We start from the raw sequence: 27,954 nt of genomic DNA on the forward strand, positions 1-27,954 counted from the left end.
TTCAATACATATAAGTGGCAAAGTTTATTATCAAGAACATTAGGTCTTTTAAAAGACGGTTTTGGTTTAAGAATACTGAAAGATGACAATCCACGATAAGACATATACAAACAAGGATAATTAAAATATTAAATACTATCTAAATTAAAAGACCATAATTCAAATTGTTAACAATCTCTGTCTTGTTAGAAGCAGCTGTACAGTTCCCCTTCAAGAAATTCACCCACCAACTCATGACTACAAAGCCTCAATGCACTCAATTATATAATTTAGTTACCAATGCTGAATGTTTTGTGTTTACACATGCATTACTACAGAAAACACAAAATCCTATTTACAGAGTTTTTTTGTTTCTTTAAAACAGGTCTCAAGCATCTTTTAAAGTGCGAGATACAAATATGCTGTGTCCTTAAAGAAAAAGGCTTCTAAAAGAAGTATGAGATAGCTGTCCAACACTGCCAAGAGTGGTTATATAACTAACCGAAGAAAAAACCGGCAGTGCCCTGCTGTTTTAGTGTAGCAGCCTCTTCCTTTGTAGTTGGTTGAGTTCTTAGCTCTCACTATACTACCAGCCAAACATGTACTCCATTGCTTTGGATACAAGACTTTCATCTTTTTTTGGCGTCTGTCTGTCAGAAATGACCTGTTTTGAAAAAACACAATTGTTAAGGTTATGTTTTCTTCAGTATCATAGTTAATTCTAGTTAATGGCTAATTTAATAGAGCCAAACATTAAAATGCATTTGTAGAAATTAACTGTATATTTAAAGGTTAAAACATGGCTTTGGTTAAAACGTCTGTATGTTTTTAAGAATGTTAAAATCTTATAATCCTTTGGCAAAGCAAATTACATCTACTCCTTAAATTAGAAAACTGGAGAAACACAAAAGTTATTAGAGATGAGGGCTTTAAAATATTGGTTAAAAAAAAAAAGAAACTAAAGGGAAAAAATGTCACCAGTTCAAGAATTTTCTCCACATTTCAAGAGGAAGTGAAAAGACTAAATCGACAACTTTTTTATTTGCTCTTTTAGAGCCCAGGTCTGTTGCTAGGCAAGTTCAGAACTCCTGCCTTATTAGTTAGGGGATAACATACTGAGTGAGAGTCATAATACTCCTACCATTCTTTAATGAATATAAATAAATTTGTCCTTTAAACATTTTTGAAATGAGAAAATTTGAAATGGAAGCTGGTCAATGTTTTCTTTGATAACCAAAGGCTATTCCAACAGAACTGAAGGCTCTTCATTTGTGATACCATCAGATTTAGTTATCAATTTAATAGGTTTTTAAATATTCCCTCATGCCACAAGAAAAACTTTTTATATATGCCAAGATAACTTAGAAAAAAACAAATTAGACTATCAAAATGTTTTTTAAAATAGCAAAGAATTTTTTTTTAAATTCAAGATGTTTCTAATTGAACAAAGTTCTCATTTTTAAAATAGGAAATTAAAGAATGTAAAGTGTTAGGTTTCATCAAGTCAATCACTTCAGTGGGAAATATTTAATAGCATACAAATCAATCCAATGAAAAAGTCAAATATGCTAAGTAAGCACTTCAACCTTTAAAGTACATTCTTTTTATCCAATCCTTAAAATACCTGATAGTCACTAGTAGAAGCTTTGTATGCTGTAGCAAGAGGTCTCATGGTAGAAATCCTAGGAGTACTCCCAGGCTGGGATGGTGTTCCTAAGGTTTTGATTGGTGGTGTAAAGGCTAGAGATGAAGATGATACAGCATACCTGTCACTGTTTTCCATAACGCTCTAGAGGAACAAAGATAAAGAACTTCTCTGGTTATAAAAACAATACATTATTACAATCTACTTACAAAGAAAACTTCATTAAAAGATATACTCTATTTGATCTAAGTAATATTTTAAATAATTTTGGGCTTGATTAAACAATGTATGCTTCTTGGCTAGCATTTGAGATCTAATGTTCAGCCAAGTATTTAACTTCTATGACTTCAAACATCCTCAAGACAACTACAGACTCACAGGAGTAAGAATCTCCTAACAAACACTATGGAAAATCAGCAAGAAAAAAAAAAAAAAGAGTCTTTGGGGAAATCTGGGGGGAGGGAAAATTAAAGTCCAGTGCTATTTAGTACCTGTAACCCCAAATTCTCATCTAACCTCTGCGAACATCTGGTACAGTGATCCTAGACTATAAGCACCAAGAACCATGTCAACTTTGTACATAAGTATGTATATAATCTCCAAGCAGTCCCTGGTAGGTAGTATATGTCACATTTATTTATTTAAAGAATGATCAGGATGACTTTAAGTCACAAAGAAAACTTTAAGTTGTGCTCAGTATTGTTTTATAAATATATAAATATATAATAAATTTTAAATATTTTAAAATAGAAATAAAAAGCTACCACCTTTAAGTTAACCCTCATGTGAAATATTTAATTCTGAAATAGCACTATTCCTTTAAAGTAATTAAAGAATTCGAAGCTGCTTTGCGTAAGACAGAGAATGGGTTAGAAGAGACCTAGAATGGAATCGAGACCTCATCTTTAACAACTCTGGATAAATTACTTAAGTCCTTTTCAACTCACCTTTATCTTTAAAATGAAATAGTTGGGATGGATTACCTCTAAATTTTAAAGTCTTGTGACTAAATATATTTGGCTTACCAAGAAAAGAGTACAATAATATCGTCACAGTTTACAAACTAAGAAAAAGAGGCCTACTGAAGCAAAGTGACGGAACCACCAATGTCAATATTTAGATTTGTGCTCTTCATATGGATTAAGGCAGCGGTTCTCAACCTGTGGGTCGCGACCCCTTTGGGGTCGAACGACCGTTCACAGGGGTCGCCTAAAACCTTCGGATAACACATATATAATCACATATTGTTTTTGTTATTAATCACTATGCTTTAATTATGTTCAATTTGTAACAATGAAATTGGGGGTCACCACAACATGAGGAACTGTATTAAAGGGTCGTGGCATTAGGAATGTTGAGAACCACTGGATTAAGGCATTTCCCTTACATCAGCAATAACTTACTTTATCTATACATGGTTTTACACCAATCATGATGGACTCGCCAAAAATCTTCCCATCTTTGCTTAAGGCTTTCCGAGCCTGCAGTTTAGATTGATAACGAATATGCATCCAATTTCCGGTATTAGACATCTGCAAAGAATAAAGTTGTCTCTTAAAATGTAGAATATATAAAATCTAAACTCAATGAATTACATTAGAAACTAGAAATATACGAAGATAAATCTGCTTCCACATTTTATTTGATGCACTATAAAAAGCTATATAGTTTAAAACCCATTAACAATAAAACCCATTAAACAATTTCAATAATCTCTATCTAGCTCTCAATTCTCTAATATAAAGAATATGTGAAAAAGATTATCTGAAAGTAAAGTAATTCTCAAAAGATAAGTTTCTAGTAAAAAGTTCTTATCATGCCTTAACCGGTTTGGCTCAGTGGATAGAGCATCGGCCTGTGGACTCAAGGGTCCCAGGTTCGATTCCAGTCAAGGGCATGTACCTTGGTTGCGGGCACATCCCCAGTGGGGAGTGTGCAAGAGGCAGCTGATTGGTGTTTCTCTCTCATCGATGTTTCTAACTCTCTATCCCTCTCCCTTCCTCTCTGTAAAAAATCAATAAAATATATTTTAAAAAAAAGTTCTTATCAATACTTGCTATGAAATTTTTAAAACTGTATTCATCACCTGATTTTGTGTAGAAGTTAAATAAGTCAATCTCTAGTAATAGAAAAAACTTTGTTATTTATAACTTGTGTAAGGCTAAGATAATAACAACAGCAGCAGCAGCAACAACAACGCCCTGGCCAAGTGGCTGGACCGTCGCCCTGTACACCAAAAGGTTTTGAGTTCCATTCCTGGTCAGGACCCATACGGAGGCAACCAACTAATGCTTCTCTTTCTCTATTTAAAAAAAAAAATTAATTAATTAAAAAAACACACATATCCTTGGATAAGGATTTTTTTTTTGTTAAAGCTCTCTATAAGCTAAAAAGCCTTGAGAACTCTAAGTCAGGAACACCTTTCTTTTCCTTTTATCCCCAATAAAACAAGCTCAAATTGGAAAACAGTAATATAATATTTGGCATAATTTATGTTTTTAAAAGACTGTAAACTAATTAAGAAAAGGGTAGAAGAGAAGCCTGAAATTCTAGTTCTCTGGCTTATTTTCTCTTTTTGACAAATACTATACAATTTCCAGCCTTCCAGACTCTAACAGAAATAGTCCATGAAACTTAAAAAAAAGTAGGAGCAGACAAAATTCAGCAGCAAAGTTTCCTTCTATTCATAGCTTATCTGTCCTCAGCCTAAATCTTGAAAAGAATTAAGCCTTACCACATGTTTTAAGATATTCCCATATTGTGCAAATTGTAATAATATATAGGAAGCAGATGCCTGAGGAAACCTGAAAAAGAGAGTTGTCCAACAATAAATATGAATGGAAATCACCACACTTACATGTGTTTCAAAATAAATTCCTTCCACCTGTCTACAACAGCAATTTTCAACCTTTTTCACCTCATGGCACACATAAACTACTAAAATTCTGCTGCACACCAAGATATGTCTTTTGCTGATCTGACAAAAAAAAACCCAACAGGCATAAATTTGATTCACAATGGATGGCTATTGTTGTACTGGCTGTTGTCATTTTTTTATTTGACAAAATAAGGGAAAAGAAGTCAGTGCCCCTGACTAGTCAGGCATTGCATGCTTTAACAATTCTTGTGGCACACTAGTGTGCTGTGGCACACCTGCTGAAAATAGCTGGTCTAGAACCACAGGAAATCCTTGATCATCCCATTTCCCCCATCAGCTGAATCTATCACTGCCAATCACCCAAAAGTAAATGTTAAAATTAGTTTTGACTCAGCCATTCTACTATATCTCCAGATACCTTCCCTGAAACCTCTGAAATTCTTTCAATGCCACTATCACAGCCCTCAGAATAAATTTATAAAGTTGCAGTTCTGTATATAATTTATTTTACAAGGGTGGTGTGTGTGTCAGCGAAAAAGAGAGAGAGGAGAGAGAAATATTTAGGTACACTACTGTTGTTATTATTATTATTTTTTTAAAAAATATATTTCTTTATTGATTTCAGAGAGAAAGGGAGAAGGAGAAAGAGATAGAAACATCAATGATGAGAATCATTTATCAGCTGCCTCTTGCACACCCCTACTGGGGATCAAGCCTGCAACCCAAGCATGTGCCCCTGGCCGGAATTAAACCTGGGACCCTTTAGTCCGCAGGCTGACGCTCTATCCACTGAGCCAAGCCGGCTAGAGCTAGGTATACTACAGTTATTAAAACGGAAAGAATTTAAAATTATATAGTCATATCATTATATACTGAGCACCTGAAAATTCATAAATTTAGTCCTGAAACAAAAATAATAGTCAGTGCCAGTATCAACCGCTTACAAACATTTAAAAGGATGGTTACCAAAATTTTAATAGCCATATACTCTGTATGGGAAAATTCTAAGTGACTTTTACTCTCTTCTTTATCAAGTTCTCTATGATTTGAATATTTTACAAGACATTAATACTTATATAGTCCAAAAAGCTATTTCAATTTGAAAATCTGGTGTTTCCTTAGCCAGGAATTCAGTTATCTGGAGCCAGGATTAGGAAAAAATAAAAAAAATCTGAGTCCCCCAAAATAAATGAGAAACACCACACATTAAAATCTATGTGAGTAAAATACTCACTGCACTCAGGACTGGAATTTTATGTTATACTAGAGGCCCGGTGCACAAAAATTTGTGCACTGGGGGGGGGGGGGGGTCCCTCAGCCCGGCCTGTGCCCTCTCGCAGTCTGGGACACCTTGGAGAATGTCCACCTGCTGGCTTAGGCCTGCTCCCCAGGGGATCGGGCCTAAGCTGGCAGTCAGACATCCTCTGGCAGCCTAGGAGCCCTCGGGGGATGTCCACTTGCCAGCAGGGAGCAGGCCTAAGCTGCAGTTGGACATCCTTAGCGCTGCTGAGGAGATGGGAGAAGCTCCCGCCATCACTGCTGTGCTGGCAGCCATCAGCCTGGCTTGTGGCTGAGCAGAGATCCCCCTGTGGGAGCACACTGACCACCAAGGGGCAGCTCCTGCATTGAGCATCTGCCCCCTGGTGGTCAGTGTGTGTCATAGTGACCAGTCATTCCCAGTTGTTCTGCTGTTAGGGTCAATTTGCATATTACCCTTTTATTATATGCCTGGTGCATGGGTGGGGGCTCGCTGGTTTGCCCTGAAGGGTGTCCCGGATCAGGGTGGGGGTCCCACTGAGGTGCCTGGCCAGCCTGGGTGAGGGGCTGAGGGCTGTTTTCAGGTTGGCCACACCACCTTCAGGGAGGGGGGTCCTGCTGGGGTGCTTGGCCAGCCTGGGTAAGGGGCTGAGGGCCGTTTTCAGGTTGGCCACAGCCCCTTCAGGGTGGAGGGGTCCTGCTGGGGTGCCTGGGCAGCCTGGGTGAGGGGCTGAGGGCTGTTTGCAGGCTGCCCACCCTCCCAGCGGGGACCCTCACACCATGAGGGTGTGGCCAGCCTGGGTGAGGGGCTGATGGCTGTTTGCAGGCTGGCCACAGCCCCTTCAGGGTAGGGGTCCCCGCTGGGGTGCCTGGCCAGCCTGGGTGAGGGGTTGATGGCTGTTTGCAGGCTGTCCATGGCCCCCAGCCACCCAAGCTCCCAGTGGACGCTGGCTGGAAGCAGGTATCTGGGATTTATTTATCTTCTATAATTGAAACTTTGTTGCCTTTAGTAGAGGCCACAGCCAGTCAGGGCAGGCGGGAAGCTTGGCTTCCTCCATTGCTGGGGCAACCAAGCCTCTTGCTTACTCCAGCTCCATGGCTGCCTGCCGCCATCTTGGTTGGGTTAATTTGCATATAGTCGCTCTGATTGGCTGGTGGGCGTGGCTTGGGGCATAGCAAAGGTACGGTCAATTTGCATGTTTCTATTTTATTAGATTAGATAAGCTTGAATATGATTTCTAACCCTAAAGAAAAACAACAAATGAGACAGGGTGCCTAACAAATGAAGGAGGAAAATAATGGTTGCATGTGAGGAAGGTACTTCAGAAATAAAACATGATTCTAAGAGTCTAGGACCACTTTGAATAGGAACATTCCAATATCCTGTAAAAGAATCACCCTAAAGCAACGAATGGTATACCATACTGACCCTGATGTATTTCTCTATAAATGATCAAAATATTTTATCCGTTAGAAGAAATGCTTTAATTCCTGCAACTAAACTCATATAGAGGGTTACTAAAAAATAAAACCAACAGAAAATAAATAGCTGAGAAAGTGTATGTCTTTAAAAAAAAAAAAAAGGACTAGAAGAAGTACTTAAAGTAATTTACACAATTACTGAGGAATCTTATAACTGACACCATTACTACTGAGCATAAAAAACAGACTTTGGAGTGGACGTCCAAATTAAAAAAACAGAATTCATGAGAGAACATAAAAATTTAAACAAACACACACAAAAATCAAGTAGCCAGCCCAAGTGTTATGAATAACGAGCTGAGTGCAGGTTTTCTGCAGAACAAGAAAAAGCAATGGTCCTGCTTTTAACTTTTTATATACACAGAATCAGTAAAACATAGAATCTCTCTGAAAAATATACAAAATATAGGTGGCAATTATTGCTTTAAAGGGAAAAAACTGTAGCTTGGGACCAAACCGGGAAGGAAAACTTTTCACTGTATATTCTTATTCTTTTGAATTTTAAATAAACTGAATAAAGTCCACGAACATTTACTGTGCATTGTTCTTCTTTCAAGGAGCTCATGTGTTATTTTTATATATTTTTTTACCCCTCAAATGAAATATAATTAGGTCTGATATCAGTATGACATATAACACTTTCAAAAACAAATCTTATATAGTACAGTATAAACAATAACAGTTTAAAAATCAGAAGACCTGGGATTTTTGCTGAAGCTTTACTAATAACTAGATATAAACCTCTGAATAAATCAATCCATTTATATATCAGTTTCCTCATCAGTAAATGATGCAATATCTCAAGATGCTTTAAAGTACTTTTTTGATCTACAAATCTATTCAATCTGGAGAATATTATGTTAAGCGAAAGAAATCAGTCGGAGAAAGACCAGAATCACATGACCTCATTCATATGTGGAATCTAAAAAACAAATCCAGACATAGAAGCATGGACCAGACTGTCAAATCACAGAGTGAAGGCAGAGGCGGGTGGGTAGGTAGGTGGAGTTTAACCACAGAACTTATATGCATACTAGAGGCCCAGTGCACGAAATTCGTGCACAGATGGAGTCCCTAAGCCTGGCCAGCGTTCAGGGCGGATCAGGTTCCTCGCCTCCCCGCCTCCTCCTTCACTCACCGCCCATGTCTGCTGCCACCGACCCCTGGTTCCCCGTTCCAGCCCGGGGCCAGACCGGATCGGGTGATCGGGACCTACTGGCTGGGGGGAGGGGCCAACCACCACCGCAGCAGGCGGGCCGATAGGGGCCTGCTGGCTGAAGGGAGGGATCTTCATCCCCCCTGGGAAAGGGGCCACATCCGCTGCCACCCACCCCCGGTTCCCCGGCTCAGCCCTGGGGCCTGCTAGCCGGGGGAAGGGACCTGGAGGTTAGCCGGCAGGCTCCTGCATTGAGCATCTGCCTCCTGGTGATCAGTGTGCATCACAGCAACCGGCTGTTCTGTTGTTAATGGTCGCTTAGGCTTTTATATATATAGATATGCATAACCCACAGATATAATGTGTGGTGAAGGCCTGGGGTGGGGAGGATGCAGGCAAGGAGGGGTCAATGGGAAAAAGCAGGATATCTGTAATACTTTCAACAATAAAGATAAAATTTTTAAAAATCTATTCAAAATGCATCTAGATGTGTCAGGCACAATTTTTATTAATATTCAATATTCCATGACTAGAAAGTATATGTATACTTGTGACATAGCATTTATATGAAATTCAATTTGTCAGTTCCAAACTGATAAAGTCCACTATTAAACAGAGAAACAGTCACTAACCAGAAAGATAGAAAGGAGCTTCCTAAGTCTAATGGGGCAACCCTGTTCCAATGTCCAGCAAATACACAGAAGAGAAAATAATCTAAACTCTAGAAAACAATGTGCATGGTGAAGTGTCAGGGTGATCTGTACTGATGTCTGCACCTTACTCTGAAATGCACCAAAAAAAATAAATGTAGCAAAGTGTTAAGTGCAGAATCTAGGTGGTAGGTATCTGGGTGTCTGCTGTGCAATTCTTTTAATTTTTTTGTATATTTGAGAAAACTCATTATAAAATGTTGACGAGGGGGTATTATTTTTTTAATGGTAAATGATCCAGAAACCTTACCCGAACACAGTTACCCATGTGTCATCGAGGTGATCTTCAGAAGTCAGAGAATCTCCTTGAGTATAAAAAGGATCCAACTGCGCAGGAGATAATGTTGTCTTTCGTGGTTGACCAATGTTTGCTGGACTAAACATACTTTGCCCTATATTAGTATATTTAGTAAGTTAGTTACCAATATAAACATTTTGGTTATTTTTTAAATCAAAGCTTTTAGTTTTGAAGGAAAAAATATATTAAAAATTGGCAATTGCATAAATAATTTAAAATACACAACTGTTCTGAAATAATTTTATACTACCATACAATTTGAGAAGTCATTAATAAGTGAGAATAACTTAAGATTTTGCAAATGTTTTATTAATCTTCGGTTAAGCCTACACCAGAAGGATCTTTAGTCAACCTCAAAGACTTCTGTTGGGTTCATCTTCCAAACCTTTTCTCATGGCTCCTCTGCCTTAAGAATATTCAGTAACAACTCATTACCCACAGAACAAAATCCAAATGCCCAGGCCTCCACTCTAATGTTCTACCCTTATTTCTCCAATATACTACTAAATGGTCCCTACACTAACTCCTAAGATGTGAATGCAGTTTTCTTTTGTTCACGTCATTTCCATCTGAAATGTCTGATTCTTTTCTTATCCTTCAATGACAGATACCAATTAATGAGTATGTCTACATGTCCAACATGCCAAGCTAAATGCTGTCCATGTTCATTTTATCTCAGAGGTACTGTCTTATTGAGACCACATGTTTCTGAGCAGTAGAGAGAGACCATTTGTCTTTAGTCTCTGGAGTAGTAATAATGATTCACTCATAAAGAAATATTTTTTCAGAAAAGAAAAAATATTTTTTCAGTATTAAATATGTACCAAGCATAATTCCAGGTATCTAAGATACAGTAGTAAACAGTTAGACTTAAAAACAACAGCCCGGCCGGCCGGCGTGGCTCGGTGATTGAGTGTCGACTATGAACCAGGAGGTCACAGTTCGATTCCCAGTCAGGGCACATGCCCAGGTTGCAGGCTCAATCTCCAGTGTGGGGTGTGCAGGAGGTAGCCAATCAATGATTTCCTCTCATCACTGATGTTTCTATCTCTCTTGCCCTCTCTGAAATCAAAATTTTTTTTTTAAAAAGGAAGAAGTAAATAAATTAAAAATCAAAACAAAACAAAAAAACAACAGCCCTGACTGGGTGGCTCAGTTGGTTGGAACATCATCCCAGGCACCAAAAAGGATGTGGGTTAGATTCCCAATGAGGGCACATACCTAGGTTGCTGGTTTGATCCCCATATGGGAGGCAAGCAATTGACATTTCTCTTTCTATGTCTCTCTCTCTAAAATAAATAAAAAAGGTATAAATGGATGAGGACCAAACAATAACAAAAAATCCTATTTCTAATGGGGCTTATATGCTAGTGAAAGAGGCAAATAAGTAAATACCTAATATGCCAGAAAACAGAAAATCCTACAGAAAAGAAAAGGGAGACAAGGACTATGTAGGTACATCTGTGAAAAGGTTTAATGAAAAAAATTTTCACTAAAATGCCATTAAAACAAAACCTGAAGGAGATGGGATGCAGAACATGCCAATTTGTGAAGATGTGAATATTAGTTGGGGAAAAAAGTGAGCACAAAGGCCCTGATAAAGGACATGGACTGGTGTTTGATAAAGAGCAAGAAGGCCAGTCTTGCCCTGGCTGGTTTGGCTCAGTGGATAGAATGTCCGCCTGCGGACTGAAGGGTCCCAGGTTCGATTCTGGCCAAGGGCTCATGCCTGAGTTGCAGGCTCAATCCCCAGTAGAGAGCATGCAGGAAACAGCAGATCAATGATTCTCATCACTGATGTTTCTATCTCTCACTCCTTTTCCCTTCCTCTCTGAAATCAATAAAAATATATTTAAAAAAGAAAAGAATAAAAAAAAAAAAGGCCAGTCTTTGCACAGTAATGAGGGAGATTACACAATGAAGTCAGAACAACTATATGAGCACAAAGAGATAACAAGATACCAGGTCACGAAAAAAAACTTTGTAAGCCACTGTAAAGACTTAGGCTTTTACCTGAGATGAGTTGGGATGCCACTGGTAAACTGTGAGAAAGGATGACATAACAGGACTAAAATTTTGAAGTGATGATGAATGGTAGATTCCTTTTCCTCAAAACTAAGTTTCATTATTTTTTTGTAATGCAGTAGCAGTTGGAACAAGAGGCTCTAGAATAAAATAATAATCTCCCAACAAAAATCTAATTAACTGTCTAATCTAATCCCCTTACAGTGAAGCCCAATAGAGATAAAGAGCCTCTCAGCCCCTCCTGCTGATGTTAATGCACAGAAATATACTAATTCCAAGTAGCTTTTTAGTGACTCATTCAATAACTATGCCTTCACCAAGAAAGATAGGAGGTGGGAAAAAGAACCAGAAGAAAATAGACAATATGAGCAGGAATAAAAAAGACCAACATTAATCTCACTGGTAAGTTATTACTACATCTATGAAACAAGAATAGGAAGCTACATTTTTAAGTATATTAAAAAAATCAACAACAGAAAAGGTTTGTGGGAATTAAAATGACAAAAAAATAAGAGTTGGAAACTGAGATTGAAGACAGCTCTCAGAAAGTAGAATATACATAAAAAGACAATGTAAGGGAGAAAAAGTAGAAAATTAGAAAAATCTACAGTGCTCATAATTAGGAGGAACTCCAAGAAGAAAGAACAGAGAAAACAGAGGGAGGACAATTATCAAATACTGTACAAGGAAGTTTCCCAGAACTATGGGTGTCATTAAAGGATCCATCAATTAATTCCCTAGCGAAACAAATGGAAAAGTCCTAAACCAAGGCACATTTGTGAAATTGGGAACACAAACCACAGAGAGAGCTTAAATTTTTCAAAACCAGGCCACATACAAAGGCTCAGGAATCTACACTGTAAATAACTTCTATAGAACATTAGAAGCTAGAAGACAATGGAATGATGCCTCCAAAATTCTGATGCAAAATACAATACCTAGCCAAGTTAGCAATTCAGTGTAAAGACAGAAAAAAAGGATTTCAGAAGAGGTCTTAAATTTCACTTCCCATGCAAGCTTTCCTAGAAAGCTATTCAAATATGTTTTTCACCAAAACATATTATTTTTAGAAATAAACTAAGAATGCATGTCATCTAGGGAAAAGCTAAACTCTAGAAACTTGCTAAAGCAAGTCCTAGGATGATAGCTGCCGAGAGAGGCTACGAGAGAGATGGTCTTAGCTGAAAACAAATTTAAAAATGTGTTTGACAATATGAACATTTAAAAAAAGACAGATGTATAACAGCAAAAGAACATTTGCTTAAAAAAGGGGAGCAAATGGCACATAGAAAATTAGACAAATGGGGAAAAAGACAATTATTAACTAAAGAAAAAATTTTACAGAAAGGATAAATTATAATACTTGAATCAGCACTGACAATGCTTTAGATAGTCGTAATAATATAAAAATAACAAAGGAATAAAGTTTGATATAATATTGAGATAATGTGGGAGAGATAAGATGTAACATCTCCAATCACCTTAAATATAGCATTATTGAAAACAGAAAAGCAAGAATTAGCAGCAGCTGGCAAAAATGTCAAGTCAAAGATCCACCAAGAAAGGTCAGAGAGATTCCAAGCACACAAAAGATGTAGCTACCACTCGCTATATTTAAAGATGGAAGGAGAGCCACGAGCCAAGGAATGAACGCAGCCCCTAGAAGCTGAGCACAACCTCCAGGTGACAGCCAGCAAAACACCAGGGACCTCAGTCCTATGACCACATGAAACTGAATTCAGCCAATACCCTGAATGAGTCTGGATGCAGCTCATCCCCAGGGCTTCCAGAAAGGAACATAGCCCTATTGGCACCTGAGCTCTAAAGAAAGAACCAACCTGTTTCCAGACATCTGACCTATAGAAACACAATAATAAATGTGAATTGTTTTAAGTCAATAAGGCTGTGGTAATTTGTCATGGCAGCAATTTAAAAGTAATACATATATTGGTACAAGTGGGGTACTGCTGTAACAACTAAAAATGTGGAAGTGGCTTTGGAATCGGGCAGTGAGTAGAGGTTGCAAGAAATTAGAGGAGCATAATAGAAAAAGCCTAAATAGCTTTGAACAAACTGCAAGTAGAAATCTGGACTTTAAGGACACTGCCAGTGAGGATTCACAGGCTGGTTAACCGAAATCTGGATTTGGATACTGCTTTTGTTATGCATTCTGACACAATGTTTTACCTGGGTGTTTATTACAATTTGTGTTATATAATTGTTGATTTGGTTCATTTTAAATTTTGCTATTGTTTCTTTTTTTAAAAGGCGTTTTTATTGCTTTTAGAGAGAGAGGGAGAGCTGCCACCTGCACATCCCCTACCGGGGATCAAGCCCACAACCTAGGCATGTGCCCAGACCAGGAATCAAACCACGACCTCTCGACCTGTTGGTTGGAATGTGCATGGGGCAACACTCCAACCAACTGAGCCACATTGGCCAGGGCCCGCCTCCTTTATATCTAAGCCACCACCATCCCTCACCTGAATTAATGCAGTAGCCTTCTATCTGGTCTCCTTGCTTCCACCCTTACCCTTACCCCAAAGTCTATTCTCACCACAGCAGCAGTCTCATTCTATTTGTTTTCTACCTTTTCTGAGGAAAAACCAGTTATTACAATGACCTTCAAGGCCCTGTAACATCAGCCCCCACTACCTCTTTAACCTCATTTCCTACTATTCTCTCCCCCACTCAGTTCATTTCACACTAGCCTCCTTACTCTTTTTTTTAACACCCTAGACACACTCCCACTTCAGGGTCTTTGTGCTTGTTATTTTCTCTGTCTATAACACTTTCCCCTACCTCCCTTACTTAAGTTCAGGGTTTTGGCCAAATGTTTCTTTACCCCTACCTATAGAAAGCAGAATAATGCTCTACCCCCAAGTGTCCCTGTCCTTATCCCTGGAACCTGGGAATACATTACATTATATGTAAAGGAGAATGAGGTTGCAGATGGAATTAGGCTGCTAATCGGTGTCCTTAAAATAGGGAGATTATCCTGGGTTATCCAGAACGGCCCTAAGTATTCACAAGGGTCCTTAAAAGCGAGAGGGAGACATGACTAAGAGGAATGATCAGAGAGATGCAAAGTTGCTGATTTTGAAATGGAGGCAGGGGACCATAAGCAAAGAAATGTGGGCAGCCTCTGGAAGATGGAAAAGTCAAGAAAACAGATTCTCCCCTAGAGCCTCCATAAATTAACACAGCCTATGATTGCCTTAACTTCAGCCCATTGAGACCCATTTCAGACTTCCCACCTCCAGAACTGTAAAATAATTAATCTGTATTGTTTAAGCCACCTTTAAGTTTGTGGCAAGTTTTTATGGCAACAATAGGAAATTAATACACCACCCTATTAAAAACTGTAAGCCCTCATTCCCTACTCCCCTTTACTGACTGTCCTCCATAAAATGTATTAGCTTCTAGCAAATTGTATAATTTACTTACTTTATTTATAAATGTAAATTCTGTAAATAAATGTAAGCTCTATAAAGGCAAGGGTTATCTATTTTGTTCAGTTTCTCAGGACCTGGTACATGATCATGTGTTCAATTATTTGCTGAATGAACATGAGATAGACTATAAATATATGAATATGTAAGAAGAGTTGTGCTAATGATGATGTTGATGTGATAAAAAAATACCATTAATCTTAAACAAAAAACTAGGTATAACCAGTGGCTGTTAGTAGTTAATGACAGATTTATAAATATGCATTAATATCTCTCAAAACACCTTTTATTATTCACTCTTTTATGTATTCTTCTTCTTCCGAATTCCAATGGCCTTTTTTTATTATAGTTTTTGTTTACTTAGTAGACACTCTCAAGTATATTTTTAAATTATTAATATTTTGAATATAATTCACATTTTACCTTTAAATTCAGAGAAGAATCAATATGCAAAGTATTTTCTTTCTGAAAGAAATTACTTACATTTGGAAAAGTCTCCAAGTTTGAAATATAAAAGAAATAAAGTTGGCAATTATCAATAAAGGTCTTATATTATCTTCATTCAAAAAAGTAGAGAACGGTCTTTGGTGTTAAAAGGCACTCTTACCTGTGCCAGGAGTAGTTGTCATAACTCCAACAAGAGGACTCTGCATTACTGATATGTTTGGCTACATAAAAACAGAAGAAAAGTGCATGGTAAAAATGCAAAGTTCTAACCATAACATATACACAATAAGTGCTAAAGGGCTTCATTCAATAGACTACTGAATATCTACCTTACTAGAGATGCCTATAACTAGCTCAACAATCAAACAGTACTCCCCCCTTTTTTTTTAGTTGAGCAGTATTAATTGAAAATATGCTAGACCATTATCATACCATTTGTTTAAATTAAGTAAAGTCACATGTGGTAAAAAGATACTATTTTTAGTAGGAAGTAACACTGGTATTTGGTTTTAGTTCCTAAGGTACAATATTTGAACTAACCCAGGTAATGGTGATTCTTCAAATCACCGAGCTCACATAGAAAAACAGAAAGATGGCAAAATTTTATTTTTAAACAAACACAAACCATGAAGTATTATAGATTCAAATCAGTCTACACAATAAAAGACAGTATACCTCCGCTGCTACTGGTAGACAGTTACAAAATAATCAATAGTAGTTCTTTTAAATGTGAGAAAATTAAAGTAGCTAGAAGTCCTTCTATACACAAAGACAACAATACCAAATCAAGAATGACAAGACTCTCTAGAAGTAAATATATACAGATTTTTTTTTTTTAATCTTCACCTGAGGTTATTTTTCCATTGGTTTTTAGAGAGAGTGGAAAGGTGGGGGAAAGACAGAGAAACATCTATGTGAGAGACACATCAATTGGTTGCCTTCTATATGCACCCCAACCAGGGCTGGGGATCGAGCCTGCAACCGAGGTACGTGCCCTTGACCCTTCAGTCTGAGGGCCAACGCTCTATCACTGAGCCAAACTGGGGCTATAAAGATTTTTTAAAAAACAGATTCTGATCAAACTAAGGAAATCTAAAATCTAGCAACCAGATTTTATCATCTAGCACTGAGAACCAAATGTTGAAAGAATTTTAGGAGAGATACAAAATGTACTGTTCAATTTGTAATAACAACATCTTTTATCATTAGAGAGAGGTTGAGCAAAGTCTCAGGAGGCCAATCTAATTTGGGTTTTAACCTAATTATAATATTCTAACCAACTTTCAAGTCAAAAACATTCTCTACAAATTATGATCCATAGCCTTTTAAACATTTTGAACATAGCAATTACTATAAACTACCTTTCTTTTCATGTGTTGTCAGAGGAGCAATGAAAACATAAACTTTAAGCCAGTGGTTCTCACACCAAACTGAACATCATATTTACTTACTAACCTTTAGAAAAATATCCCCAAACAGAATATTTCGGATTTGTTAAGTCTGGAACACTACTGTCCAAATATAACATAAGCCATATAAGCAATTTAAAATTTTATAGTAGACAAGTATATCTCAATTAAATAAAGGACTAGTCACATTTCAAGTGTCAAGAGCCACACTTGGCTGGTGGTTACTGTACTGGAAAGTTGGGCAGGTCTAGAAGTGTTGGATAGAAAATGTAGTTGTCTAAACATAATGCATTATCTTTGCTTTGCTTGACAAGTAGGCCTAATATGCCAGCGATATCAAGCCTATAGTCAAAATTTACTGAAATATGCTTTCTAATAAACTTTCCAACAACTATGCTATATTTTATGTAGGGAAAGGCATAAAACATTTCTCCAAAGGAAACAGCAGAAATGTCTTTATACAAAGAATGTGTCATTTTAATTGACACACTTTACTTTGTTTGCATGTCCTACTAAGCACAATAATGTGATAGGAGAGAACACATAACTGTAAAAGCTACTAAACTTCCTACTTAAAAGAAAAATCTATACTACCCTTCCAGTGACAGTCAAGAATTATCATGGTAGAATTACAAACATTGGCTCTAGATTTAAGACTGCCTAGGTTGAAAGCCTGGTTCTGCTAGACTAGCTAGCTGCCTTACACTTGACAAATCACTTAAGCTGTAAGATCAGAGCCTGTGTACCATAGGTACTTCATCAGTATTAGACACTTTCTTGTAGAATCAGTCCCATCAAACCAGAGACCTCTATCTTGCAAAATCTATGACTGAATACACCACCACAGAACACATATACCTACACCAAACAAAGCTTTACATCACCATCAGAATACCTATACCAGGAATATACTAAACCAGCAATTTTCTTTTCTCTTTTTAAAAAAATGTTTTCATTGATTTTGGAACGGGAGAGGGGGGAGGGGAGAAAGAGAAGAGAGAGAGGAGAGAAACATCGATCAGCTACCTCCTGCACACTCCCCACTAGGGATGGAGCCCAAACCAGCGACCTCTAGGTGCGTGGGATGACCTTCAACCAACTGAGCCACACTGGCCAGAGCGAGCAATTTCAACCTTTTTCATCATATGGCACACATAAACGAATTACTCAAATTCTGTGGCACACCAAAAAATATATTTTTGCCAATCTGACAAAAAATAGGTTTAATTTGTAAAAATAATAATAATAGTAATTAGCTACCCTTTTTGCTTCAAAGTGGCTTTTTAAAAAATCAGATGCCTATACTTGTGTATAAGGATTTCTGGTACCAAGAATTAACCAATCAGATGTAACCTTATTATGAGACATGACCAATAAGATGAAACTCTTTTATATGACCTATGTATTTATGGTTCAAAACAGGGCATTCACACTAGATGGCTACTGTTGTGTTGGCTGTTGTCATTTTTTTTATTTGACAATCTAAGGGAAAAGAGGTCAGTGCCCCTGACTAAATAGTCAGGTACTGCATGTTTTGAAAATTTGGCAGCACACTCATTGAAAAATCACTGTACTATACTATCAGCTCATAAATATGCAGGAGGCAGTGTTTTTAGTAAAATTCTTAAACAGTAAATATAGCTCTAAAAGGATAGTGGTCTTACGTTAATAAAATAATTCCTAAAACAAAGATCTCAAATCATTACAAAGTACCCTACATCTGGATAAAACCCTGAATCTTCATTTGTTCTTTCACAGAATTATGTATAAATATTAAACTTTTAAAAGAATTGGAATGGCTTAAACCATAAACATTTCTACATGTATATTAAGTACGTTGGGGGCATGGACAGGCAAATAAAGGCATACCTATAAAAACCACAGAATTACCTACATGAAAAAATAATCTGGAGTTCTATTACATATTTAAGTGCATTTCATGATAAACACAATTTAAGTAGATTCTATGATAAATGTCCTTAATGCTTATTCTGTGCAACAAAGTTACACTACAACAGACTCAGAGAAAATTTCAAATTACTGACCCTCACTGTATAGCCACCTAAAAACATGAAATTATCAATTGTGGATATGAGTGAGGGTATGTGTATTACCTGTCTTCTTGAGGTTAAAGGTGTTGATCCAAGTCCTGGGCTAGAAATGTCATCATATATACTTCTAACTGGTGGAGCTCCACTTTTATCTTTATGAGCTGGTACAACTGGTTGTGGTGGTGACCCGCCTACAATGTACAAAAATAATAGGTGAGAAAACAAAGAAGCCTTCCATCTTTCTGATATGATTTTTTTAAATAATCATATTGCTATTACTATTTAATGTAATTCTCCTGACCACAATCCTGTGACTTAGTAATGACTGCTATTTAACAACTGAGGAAACTGAGAGACAGGGAGTTGCTTTGCAGAAATTGCTCAGGAGCACCTTGCTAGGAAATAAGATTTTTTAAAATACTGACTTAAACTCGTGTCTCCTAGTGCTTCTCAAACTTTAATACACATGAAAGTCACCAGGAGATCTTGTTAAAATTCAGATTCTGATTCAGGAGTTGTTGGGTGGAGCCTGAGATTATGAATTTCTGATAAGTTCCTACTGATGCCAATGTGGTGATTCACAGAATGCACTTTGAATAAAAGGTTCCAGAATAAGTAAATAGAAATTTTAGTTTTTAATAAATACATGTAACTTTTGCTTTCTCTAGAAAATGCTTATTTAGCATTTCAGCACAAAACTTGATCCTATTATTCACTTGAAAGTAAGTATTAAACAACTCCAGTCTGTATAGATTAAATATTATCCCATAATGTGGAAGTTGTCAAAATTAAACAGATCCCATTCATGTTTCTCACAGTAAAAAGAGATTTAAGTACATAATAAAGATATTTTTAAAAGAACCAATTTTTAGAGACATAAAAATCTCTATAAGTCTTTATAGAGATGTCTTTATAAGTCAGAGAATTAGCAATGCCAAGCAGTGAAGCAGTCCGTGTCCTCTGTAAGACTAATGACGGAGCCTAGACAGTACAGCATAAGCTATTTAGAGGACAGACTACAGAACAGGACTGACCTGGGCTTTACCCTCCTGCTCTGTCACTTAGTAACATGTGAATTTCAGCAATTTCTTTATTGCATTTAGCCTCAGTTTCCTCTTGAAAAATTGAGATACTATCTACCCCTCAAGATTGATGAAAGAAAAAAGTAACAAAATACTTAGCATACTTCCTAGCTCTTAAGTACCCAATATATGGTAGCTACAATATTAACACATTTGAAAAATATATACCAAAATATATATATACCCCAAATCTGTCCAGAATGTTTTTAAGTTAATTACTTCAAATATAATTTATAATTCCCTCTGATCTTTTACATATATATAAATAATATAACCACTTTAAACAAAATAATACCTTAAAGACAATTAAAGTAAGAAGAGTTTATCTTTAAACATCTATGAAAAGAATATTAGCTCACATTTGGAATTCAATGATTTTTGTAGCTAATTCTCACTACTCATAGTCAAAACTTCAGTTATCTTTTAAAATATTTCTTTGTTAAAGGCATCCTATGAAAGATATACGTGGTATTTAGGCAATAACGTTTTGCGCTGACGATTTACATAGCCTGTGTAAAAAGTTTCCCCAGTTTGTGAAATAAGTCCTTTCACTAAACATACTATGAGAACCTTAAATAACTCTGACTAGAAGTAGAATTCTTATTTACCAATTTTCAAATTACACTTGGTTTGACTGAGTATTTGCTATTATTATATTTAAGATGAATTAAGTTGAATTCAGCTGAAGTTAAACGACCATATTCCCTCCTACCCACACAAACATACTTTACCATATCTGAAAAAGGGATGATTGATAAAAAAATTGATCTTGGCATTTTATCATATTTGTTCTTCTTTCTTAGTGGTACTTAAAATAATGGTAAGTTTTACAATCAATGGCATCTTAGATCGGATAAAATGTAATATGCATATTTTTTAATGGGTGGTTCTTAGAATTATAATACAGTGGTCCCCCCCTTACTGAGATTTTGGTACCTGTACTTTTAGTTACCTGCAGTCTGGAAATATTAAATGGAAAATTCTAAAAATAAGCAATTCATAAGTTTTAAATTGCGCCAGTGACATGATAAAATCTCACATTATCCAGACTGAAACGTGGACCATCCCTTTGTCCAATGTATCCCAGCTGTACGAAGTTAATAAGATATTTTGAGAGAGAGAACCACATGCAGCATTTATTATAATTGTTCTATTTTATTGTGTTATTGTTAATTTCTTACTTTACCTAATTTACAAACTTTAGCATAGATATTTATAGGAAAAAAACATAGTATATCCAGGGTTTGATACTATCTGTGTTTTCAGGCATCCACTGGGGACTTGGAACTTAACCCCTGAGGATAAGGGTAGGGGCTACTGTAGTTTATACTGCTTACACCTCTATTCTTAGACTCCTATATTAAAAAATAGAGCTATTTACTTAATGCTTTAAATTAATAAATGGGTTGACAAAAGTGAATGCTGCACCATTACTCTTTAAAAAATTCTAGTACATATACTGACATTACTATGAAACTATTTTAGGCAATTTACTTACCTGCTATTAAAGGTGATCTCATTTCCATTACTCCTACTGAAGGGCCACTAATTGATCGAGGTTGTGGAGTCACTGGCGCTGGCAAATCCCCCATTAAAAATCCAGGTAAGAACTGGGCATTAACCCCCGGTTTTGGAGACGTGGGTGAACCCAGCATCATTGGTTCAGATCCTAAATGAATCAGATATAAAATAAGGACTTTAATGTTATAATAGCTAACAAAAAGATGCAAGTATCTAGCATAAGTTTGAAAATCTAATCAATATTGTTAATTACTAAAAAACCATAGCTGAATTTATTATTTTAAAAACCAATAAAATTATTTCTAGAAAACTGTAAGAGTATTTTGTATTAACAATATTAATCTTTGACAACTGTTTTCATTAACATTTCACAGGTTTAAGAATCAACACTTATTTTTAAATTTAAGTTTTTTAAAGCAAAATGTTTATTGAAGGTACATTCCAAATAAGGAGTGGGCCAGCCAAGAGAGAGAGAAAGAGAGTGAGAGTGAGAGAGAGAGAGAGAGAGAGAGAATGGCCCTAAATTTCTGGGTTAAAAGCCCCAAATTTCTGGGTTAAAAAAAAAAAAAAAAAGAATTTTAGTTTAAAATATATATTTTTAAAAATCCCTAATACAGCTATTATGCAACAACCAAAACAAGGACAAGGTACACAAGTTTAGCTTCCTATATGTCCCATTTTTTTCTACTTACACACAAAAACTGTAAATATTTTTTGTAATAAAAGTATAATCATGTATACATTAGAGCACATATGAAATAATAGTAATGATTAGCATCCCAACTAAGAAACATATTTAAGATATTTGGAAAGGTATTTTTTGGATTTTAAAAAATAATTTATTTTAAAAATATGAATAATCAATAAGTATCCCTGATATAAATCCAATTTAAAAAGAGAACAGATACTTCACAATCATCATTTCAAAATTAGTTTTCACAATTTACAGGGTAGGTATTATTATTCCCATTATGGAGATAAGGAAGCTATAACTTAATTCTAATTTCAAAGCAAAATAGCACAGTAAGAAAAACATGGGCTCTGGAGTCAGAGATCTGCGTTCAAGTGTCTCAGCAAAATGGGCATAATCGTATCACCCACTCACAGAGTTTTGATTAGAATTATAGCAAGTGAAGCACTTGACCCAGTACTGAATATATAGCAAATGTTCAGCAAATATTCGTTATTATTATAACAGTATTTTATAATAGCCAAAACTGAGTGATAAATGTATAAATGTAGAATATGCAATTTCTACTTATGAAAATTTAATTTTCAACTATGTGACAAGCTAAATGTGATTCATGGCACTTAGAAATAGCAAACGTTTTGTATGTTATTTATATGATCTTTATTAACTATTACTTAACTTCTAAACAGCCTCAAAAATGTGTTTCTTGCTATCCAAATGCTGTCACGTTTATGCTTCCTCTTACATCTTGTTATAACAGACCTAGATATTAGCAATGCAAGTGCATAAAAGAGGAAAAAGGCAAAGTAATTTAGGAAAAAGATAAAGCAAATACTGAAATAAGGCAGAAAGAACTATAATTACATTGTAATTATTTTCAAATGCTAGTTATTATGTTACTATGATACTATTACATATTTCCAAAGAACAAACACTAAAGTCAAACCAAAAGCATTTTCTGAACAGATATTCAGTAATAAAAGTTTTAGGTAGCACCATCTACCTTCACTCTCCCATTTAACAAAAGAAAAAAATATATAGCAATTGTAACAAGTCAAAAAAAGTTCTGATATTATGTGGATATATATGGTGATACAGTAGAAAGCAATAGAGTAAGGGCAAAAAGAACTCTATCAGACTGTCACTAACCACCCTTCAGGCTAAATTTCACTTAAAGAGAGAGCTAGCTTCCATTTCACAGTCTGTATTGCTAAAATAAGTTCCTGTCGTCTTATTCAGTAGCACTGTTGGTTGAAGTAACGCTTGTTTTTTTTTTAAATACATTTTTATTGATTTCAGAGAGGAAGAGAGAGATAGAAACATCAGTGATGAGAGAGAATCATTGATCCGCTGCCTCCTGCACGCCCCCCCACTGGGGATCGAGCCCACAACCGGGTATGTGCCCTTGACGGGAATCAACCCGGGACCCTTCAGTCCGCAGGCCGACGCTCTATCCACGGAGGCAAACCAGCTAGGGCCTAACGCTTACTTTTAATATACCATTAGGTTTTGGGAAAATGTTTATTCCTCACCTAGAATATCTGAAATATGAGAACTTGAACATGTAATATCAGCTAATGTCGGATCTCTGATTAGACAATAAACAGGGAAGGGTCTGGTTTACTCACATTTGTAACCCCAAGAAATTTGCACTCCGAAATTTTTTTTGAGTAGAAAACTGTAGAACTAGAGCAGTTTTCTGACCTCTAACATAATGCAAAACACAAATACGTAGGCCAACACCTGTACATAAATTTAAATGTAGCAGAGTATGTATTTGCACTATTATACACTTAGTTTTTTATGAACAATACTAAAACAGTTCACGTTACTCTATTCTAAAAAGAAATTTATTTTGCAATAACATGCAAAGCATTATATGCCATTCCAACCTAAAACAACAAAAAAACAAACAAAACACCCACACAAAAACTCATTCTGCAGATGCATAACACACTTCCTCTCTTTCCAAACTCAGAAACTTTGTAACCTAATTTTCGAATATGTCTCTATAGTAAACGGTTTGTTTAAAAAATTTCCACAGGTCTCACAAGTCCCAAAACTCAGCAGACAAAAAGGAAATCGACATCCTGTGGAGGTTTTTTAGATTTTTTTAAACGACATATTTCCGCAATGGGAATGAACTTTTAAAAATTCATTACTCGATTAACCTGAGGAAAAGACCTACAACACTGGGCCCCTTTCCCAAGACGAAGGCCGGGAATAAGGTGCGAACTCCGGGCTTCCTTTATTCAGGCCACATCTCGATGGGTGCCATCGTCTGGTTTATTACCGTCGCACGACTCAAGCTCCTTCAATCAAACAGATTCCCCGGCAAAGGCCAGGAGAGGGGTGAAATCCAGCAGGAACGACAAGCGCAGGCGACCCAGCAGCGGTGCTAGGCAACCACACCGCGGGGCACCGCCCACCCCCACCCACGTGTAGGCGGGTAGGTCCCTTCCTACCAACAATGCCCGGATCCTGTCTAGGACGCGGGGGGTGGGTGGCTCAGGTACCTGCACGTCCGGCGGGCTGGCGTTAAGGGGGCACAAAACGGGCGGCCCGAGGGCTCCCCCTTCGAGACGGAAACTAGCAGGCGAGAGCCTGATGGCTCCGGCCTTTCAGTTCTGCCCGCTTCCAGGCCTGCGGCGGGGATCGCAGTGCCAGCGAGGAAGGGCAGCTTTTCACTTACCCAACGTGGTTGCCTGGGGTTCCACGGCAAAGGCTGCCATCGCGGCGGCGGCGGCTACACTTCGCTCCGGACCCTCCCGATTTTCAAAAAATGGCGGAAAGTCTCCCGCGGGTAGGGGCGCGCTGCCTGACGGAGTGACGTCACTTCCGGATATGCGCCGTCCTGACGCTCCGGGAGCCGGAGCCGTCCTTTTGGAATGGGGCAAAGGTCTCTGCGCAGACTCAGCAGCTCCCAGGAGCTCCCTGGGAAGGTGGGAACCTGCGTGGGAACTACGGTTCTCGGGATGCTTCTGCTCACGCCCTGAGTCTCCTGATGTTTGGTGTTTGAGTTTCAGAGACGCGCGAGTCCTGTTATTCGTGGTTTCTTAACTAGCGTGAGCTTCCCCAAGACTCTGTCATCGGTCAGCTTTTCCGAGTAACACCTGGACAAGTTGGCTTGGAGAAGCAGTTGGTGCCCTTCCCAATGTCGTTTTCTGGGTTTAGTGCGTGAAGCTCATTCTCCGCGCATATTTGCTACCGTCGCTATGCCATTTTTTAAAATGTGTTATATAGACACAATTTTACAAAAGAGCATAATTGGTGCTTGCTGTTTTCTTACATACAAAATATGGTAAATAATGCAAAAGAGAGGAAATAATGGGAGCTAACAGTCAACAAACACCCGTGCACCTACCGTACCGCGGAATCCTCCCCATAGGATCCCGACTGTCCTCCTAACCTCCCCGCCCCAACTTTGTGCTTTTCTTTAGAGCGTATTCGAATATCACACACACACATATTCTATGTATGTGCGCGCAAAAATAAATTGCTTAGTTTTACTCACTTGCTAACTTGATAAAAGTGATGTGCTACATGTATATATTGTGGGATATTCTCTGGTTCATACCAAACTGATTATCCTCAAAATAACCCACCCATCCTCCCTCACTGTTTCCTCTGGTATTTCCTGAAATCCAAGTCCAGCAAGAATTTTGTAATTTCAGTGAGGCAATAACAGTTCCAGCGATAAACGGAAAGTTCCCAAAGATCAAAATTTAAAACCACTTAGATGAGTTGACTCTCTTTTTTTTTTACAGGTGTATGGGTTGATGTGTCCCCAAAAGATATGTTCAAGTCCTAACCTTCAGTACCTGTGAATGTGACCTTATTTGGAAATAGAGTCTTGGCAGATGTAATCAAGTTCAGATGAGGTCATACTGAATTACCTCAAAGTTGGCAGCTTAAACCAACACAAATTTATCTTTTTCAATTCTGGGTGCCAGAAATCTGAAATGAGTTTTATGGGGCTAGTTTCAAGGTGTCAGCAAGACTGGTTTCTTCTGGTGGCTCCAGGAGAGAATGTTTTCTTGCCTTTTCTAATTTCTGGAGGCTAACCATATTTCCTGGCTCTTAGAGGCTCTGTCCTCCCCCTTCAAAGCCAGCTGAGTAGCATATATGTCTCTGACACTGCTTCTCTCTATTTCTGTCATCACATGGCCTCCTTGTGAGTAAAATATTCCTCTGCCTCCCTCTTAGAAGGACATTATTAGTAATTACATTTAGAGCCTACTCATACAATCCAGGATAATCTTACCATTTCAATGTCTAGTGGTGGTGATTAAGTTAATAATTACATCATAAACAAGCCTTTGCTGTGTAAGAAAACATTCATAAAGGATCCAGAGGTTAGCATGGGAACATCTTTTGAGGGCTATCATTCAGCCCACCACACCCAGCAATTCCCTTTTTAGAATTAAGGTCACAAGAAAGGTTCACCAATGAAGGAATTTCTATATAAATGTTTATCTAGCCAAGCAAAAGAACATTATGTACCTGTTAAAAAAGTTCAGTTGCTTGGAGTGTTGTCTCATGCTGGAGTCCAATCCCAGCGGGTCCAGGGGTCCCCAAAGGTGTGGACGGAGTTGGCAAAGAAGGAATGACACGAAGACAGCCTTCAGTTGATCAGCAGCCTAGTCAGGACCTCTAGCCAGGATCTCCAGCCAAAGTTCTGGTCGGAGTTCTGGTTAGGAACTGATGAGGATCTGATGTTTATTGTCTTGTTACATCCGTATTTATACCAGCCGATTTTAATCCTGTCAATTTCTATTACAAAGGTTAGGGCGTTTCTTATCTCCATTCCAGGGAGTAAAGATTATGTAGCTTAACTACCCGCCTGGCACTTAATTAAGGGGTTGTATCTCCTCCCTAACCTCAGGGAAAAATCCCCACCTGGGGAAACAACCTTTCTCAGAGAGGTGACCTTGGTTAAAACACATGGCGCTAAGGAGAGCAAACATATTAAGAACAATATGCTATATATGCCAGGTCCCTTGAAACATATGCTGTGCAGATGTTTCTTTCCTGCGGCGACTGTGTCAAGCAGCAAGGATGGACCGGCTTCCGGCAGTCTCATGCACCAAGAAGGTTGTGGGTTCGATCCCTGGGCGGGGCACCCCCTCAGCTATGTGAGGACACAGCAACAAGACTACGTATGTGAACCAGGAAGCCAGCTCTCGCCAGACACCAAATCTGCTGGTGCCTTGATGTTGGACTTCCCAGCCTCCAGACTCTGAGAAATAAATTTCTGTTGTTTATAAGTCACCCAGTCTGTGGTATTCCATTATAACAGCCCAAACAGACTGAGGCAGGAGGGTAGGAATGTCCAAAATATACAAATCCACTAATTGTAATTTGCATTATCTGATCTCTATAAATAATGACCAAAGCTATGTCTTTATAAATTAAAATAAATATTACATTTGGAAACATGTTTTTTCCTAATCATTTCATTACAGTAAACAACTGGCAGAGAAGGGGCAGCCAAATACCAAAAGAAGCATCAGTTTAGCTGCTGATTTGCCTGTTATCTTTTACTCAATTAAATGGTTCTTATTACCCATTGAAAGTGAAAAAGTAACATCAAAACTTATATAACCTGGGGAGGAATGCATCAATTTTTTTTCTTTCATCCTCCCTCCCTTCTAATAAGCAATTTTTTGAATGCCTACTATGGAATACACCACAGTAAATGATGTTTATCTATACCAAAATCCTCATGGGAGCCCAAGTTTTGATGAGGAAAACAATAAAATAAGTATATAGAATTTTGGTGATAATTAGAGCTATGCCATATATAAAACAAGAAAGCTGGATAAAAATGTTAGAGATGGGAACAATTTTAAACAAGGTGATTAGAGAAGG

The 27,954-nt window shown here is 37.5% G+C and overlaps 1 protein-coding gene across 4 annotated transcripts; it reads right to left on the bottom strand.

Annotated features, from left to right (window-relative positions):
- On the bottom strand, positions 1 to 26,728 carry NUP35 (nucleoporin 35). Of its 4 annotated transcripts, XM_023744280.1 has the most exons (11): positions 24,776 to 25,215; positions 22,763 to 22,845; positions 21,370 to 21,540; positions 18,853 to 18,980; positions 15,490 to 15,550; positions 15,366 to 15,377; positions 9,358 to 9,499; positions 4,359 to 4,428; positions 3,028 to 3,156; positions 1,604 to 1,768; positions 1 to 643 (listed from the first exon to the last, which is right to left on the bottom strand). In XM_023744280.1, the coding sequence occupies exons 3-11, from the start codon at positions 21,527 to 21,529 to the stop codon at positions 566 to 568; spliced, it is 945 nt and encodes a 314-aa protein (XP_023600048.1). In that variant the 5' UTR covers positions 21,530 to 21,540; positions 22,763 to 22,845; positions 24,776 to 25,215; the 3' UTR covers positions 1 to 565. The 4 variants fall into 4 exon arrangements, with proteins under 4 accessions (XP_023600048.1, XP_023600053.1, XP_023600045.1 ...); XM_023744285.1 differs by lacking the exons at positions 22,763 to 22,845; positions 24,776 to 25,215 and adding an exon at positions 26,587 to 26,728; XM_023744277.1 differs by lacking the exon at positions 22,763 to 22,845 and having other exon boundaries at positions 24,776 to 25,212.
- Positions 26,729 to 27,954: the final 1,226 nt, after the last annotated feature.

The sequence above is a fragment of the Myotis lucifugus genome, unplaced genomic scaffold (genome assembly GCF_000147115.1).
Source record: "Myotis lucifugus unplaced genomic scaffold, Myoluc2.0 scaffold_5, whole genome shotgun sequence".
NCBI classification, from domain to species: Eukaryota; Metazoa; Chordata; class Mammalia; order Chiroptera; family Vespertilionidae; genus Myotis; species Myotis lucifugus.

Bases quoted from the DNA above. Each gene is read 5' to 3' on its own strand.
- NUP35 (XM_023744277.1), bottom strand. From the start codon at position 24,815: ATGGCAGCCTTTGCCGTGGAACCCCAGGCAACCACGTTGG. The intron at 21,541-24,775 runs GTAAGTGAAAAG...TGATTCATTTAG, and splicing joins ACCCCAGGCAACCACGTTGG to GATCTGAACCAATGATGCTG. The intron at 644-1,603 runs GTATTTTAAGGA...TTTTCAAAACAG, and splicing joins CTTCTACTAGTGACTATCAG to GTCATTTCTGACAGACAGAC.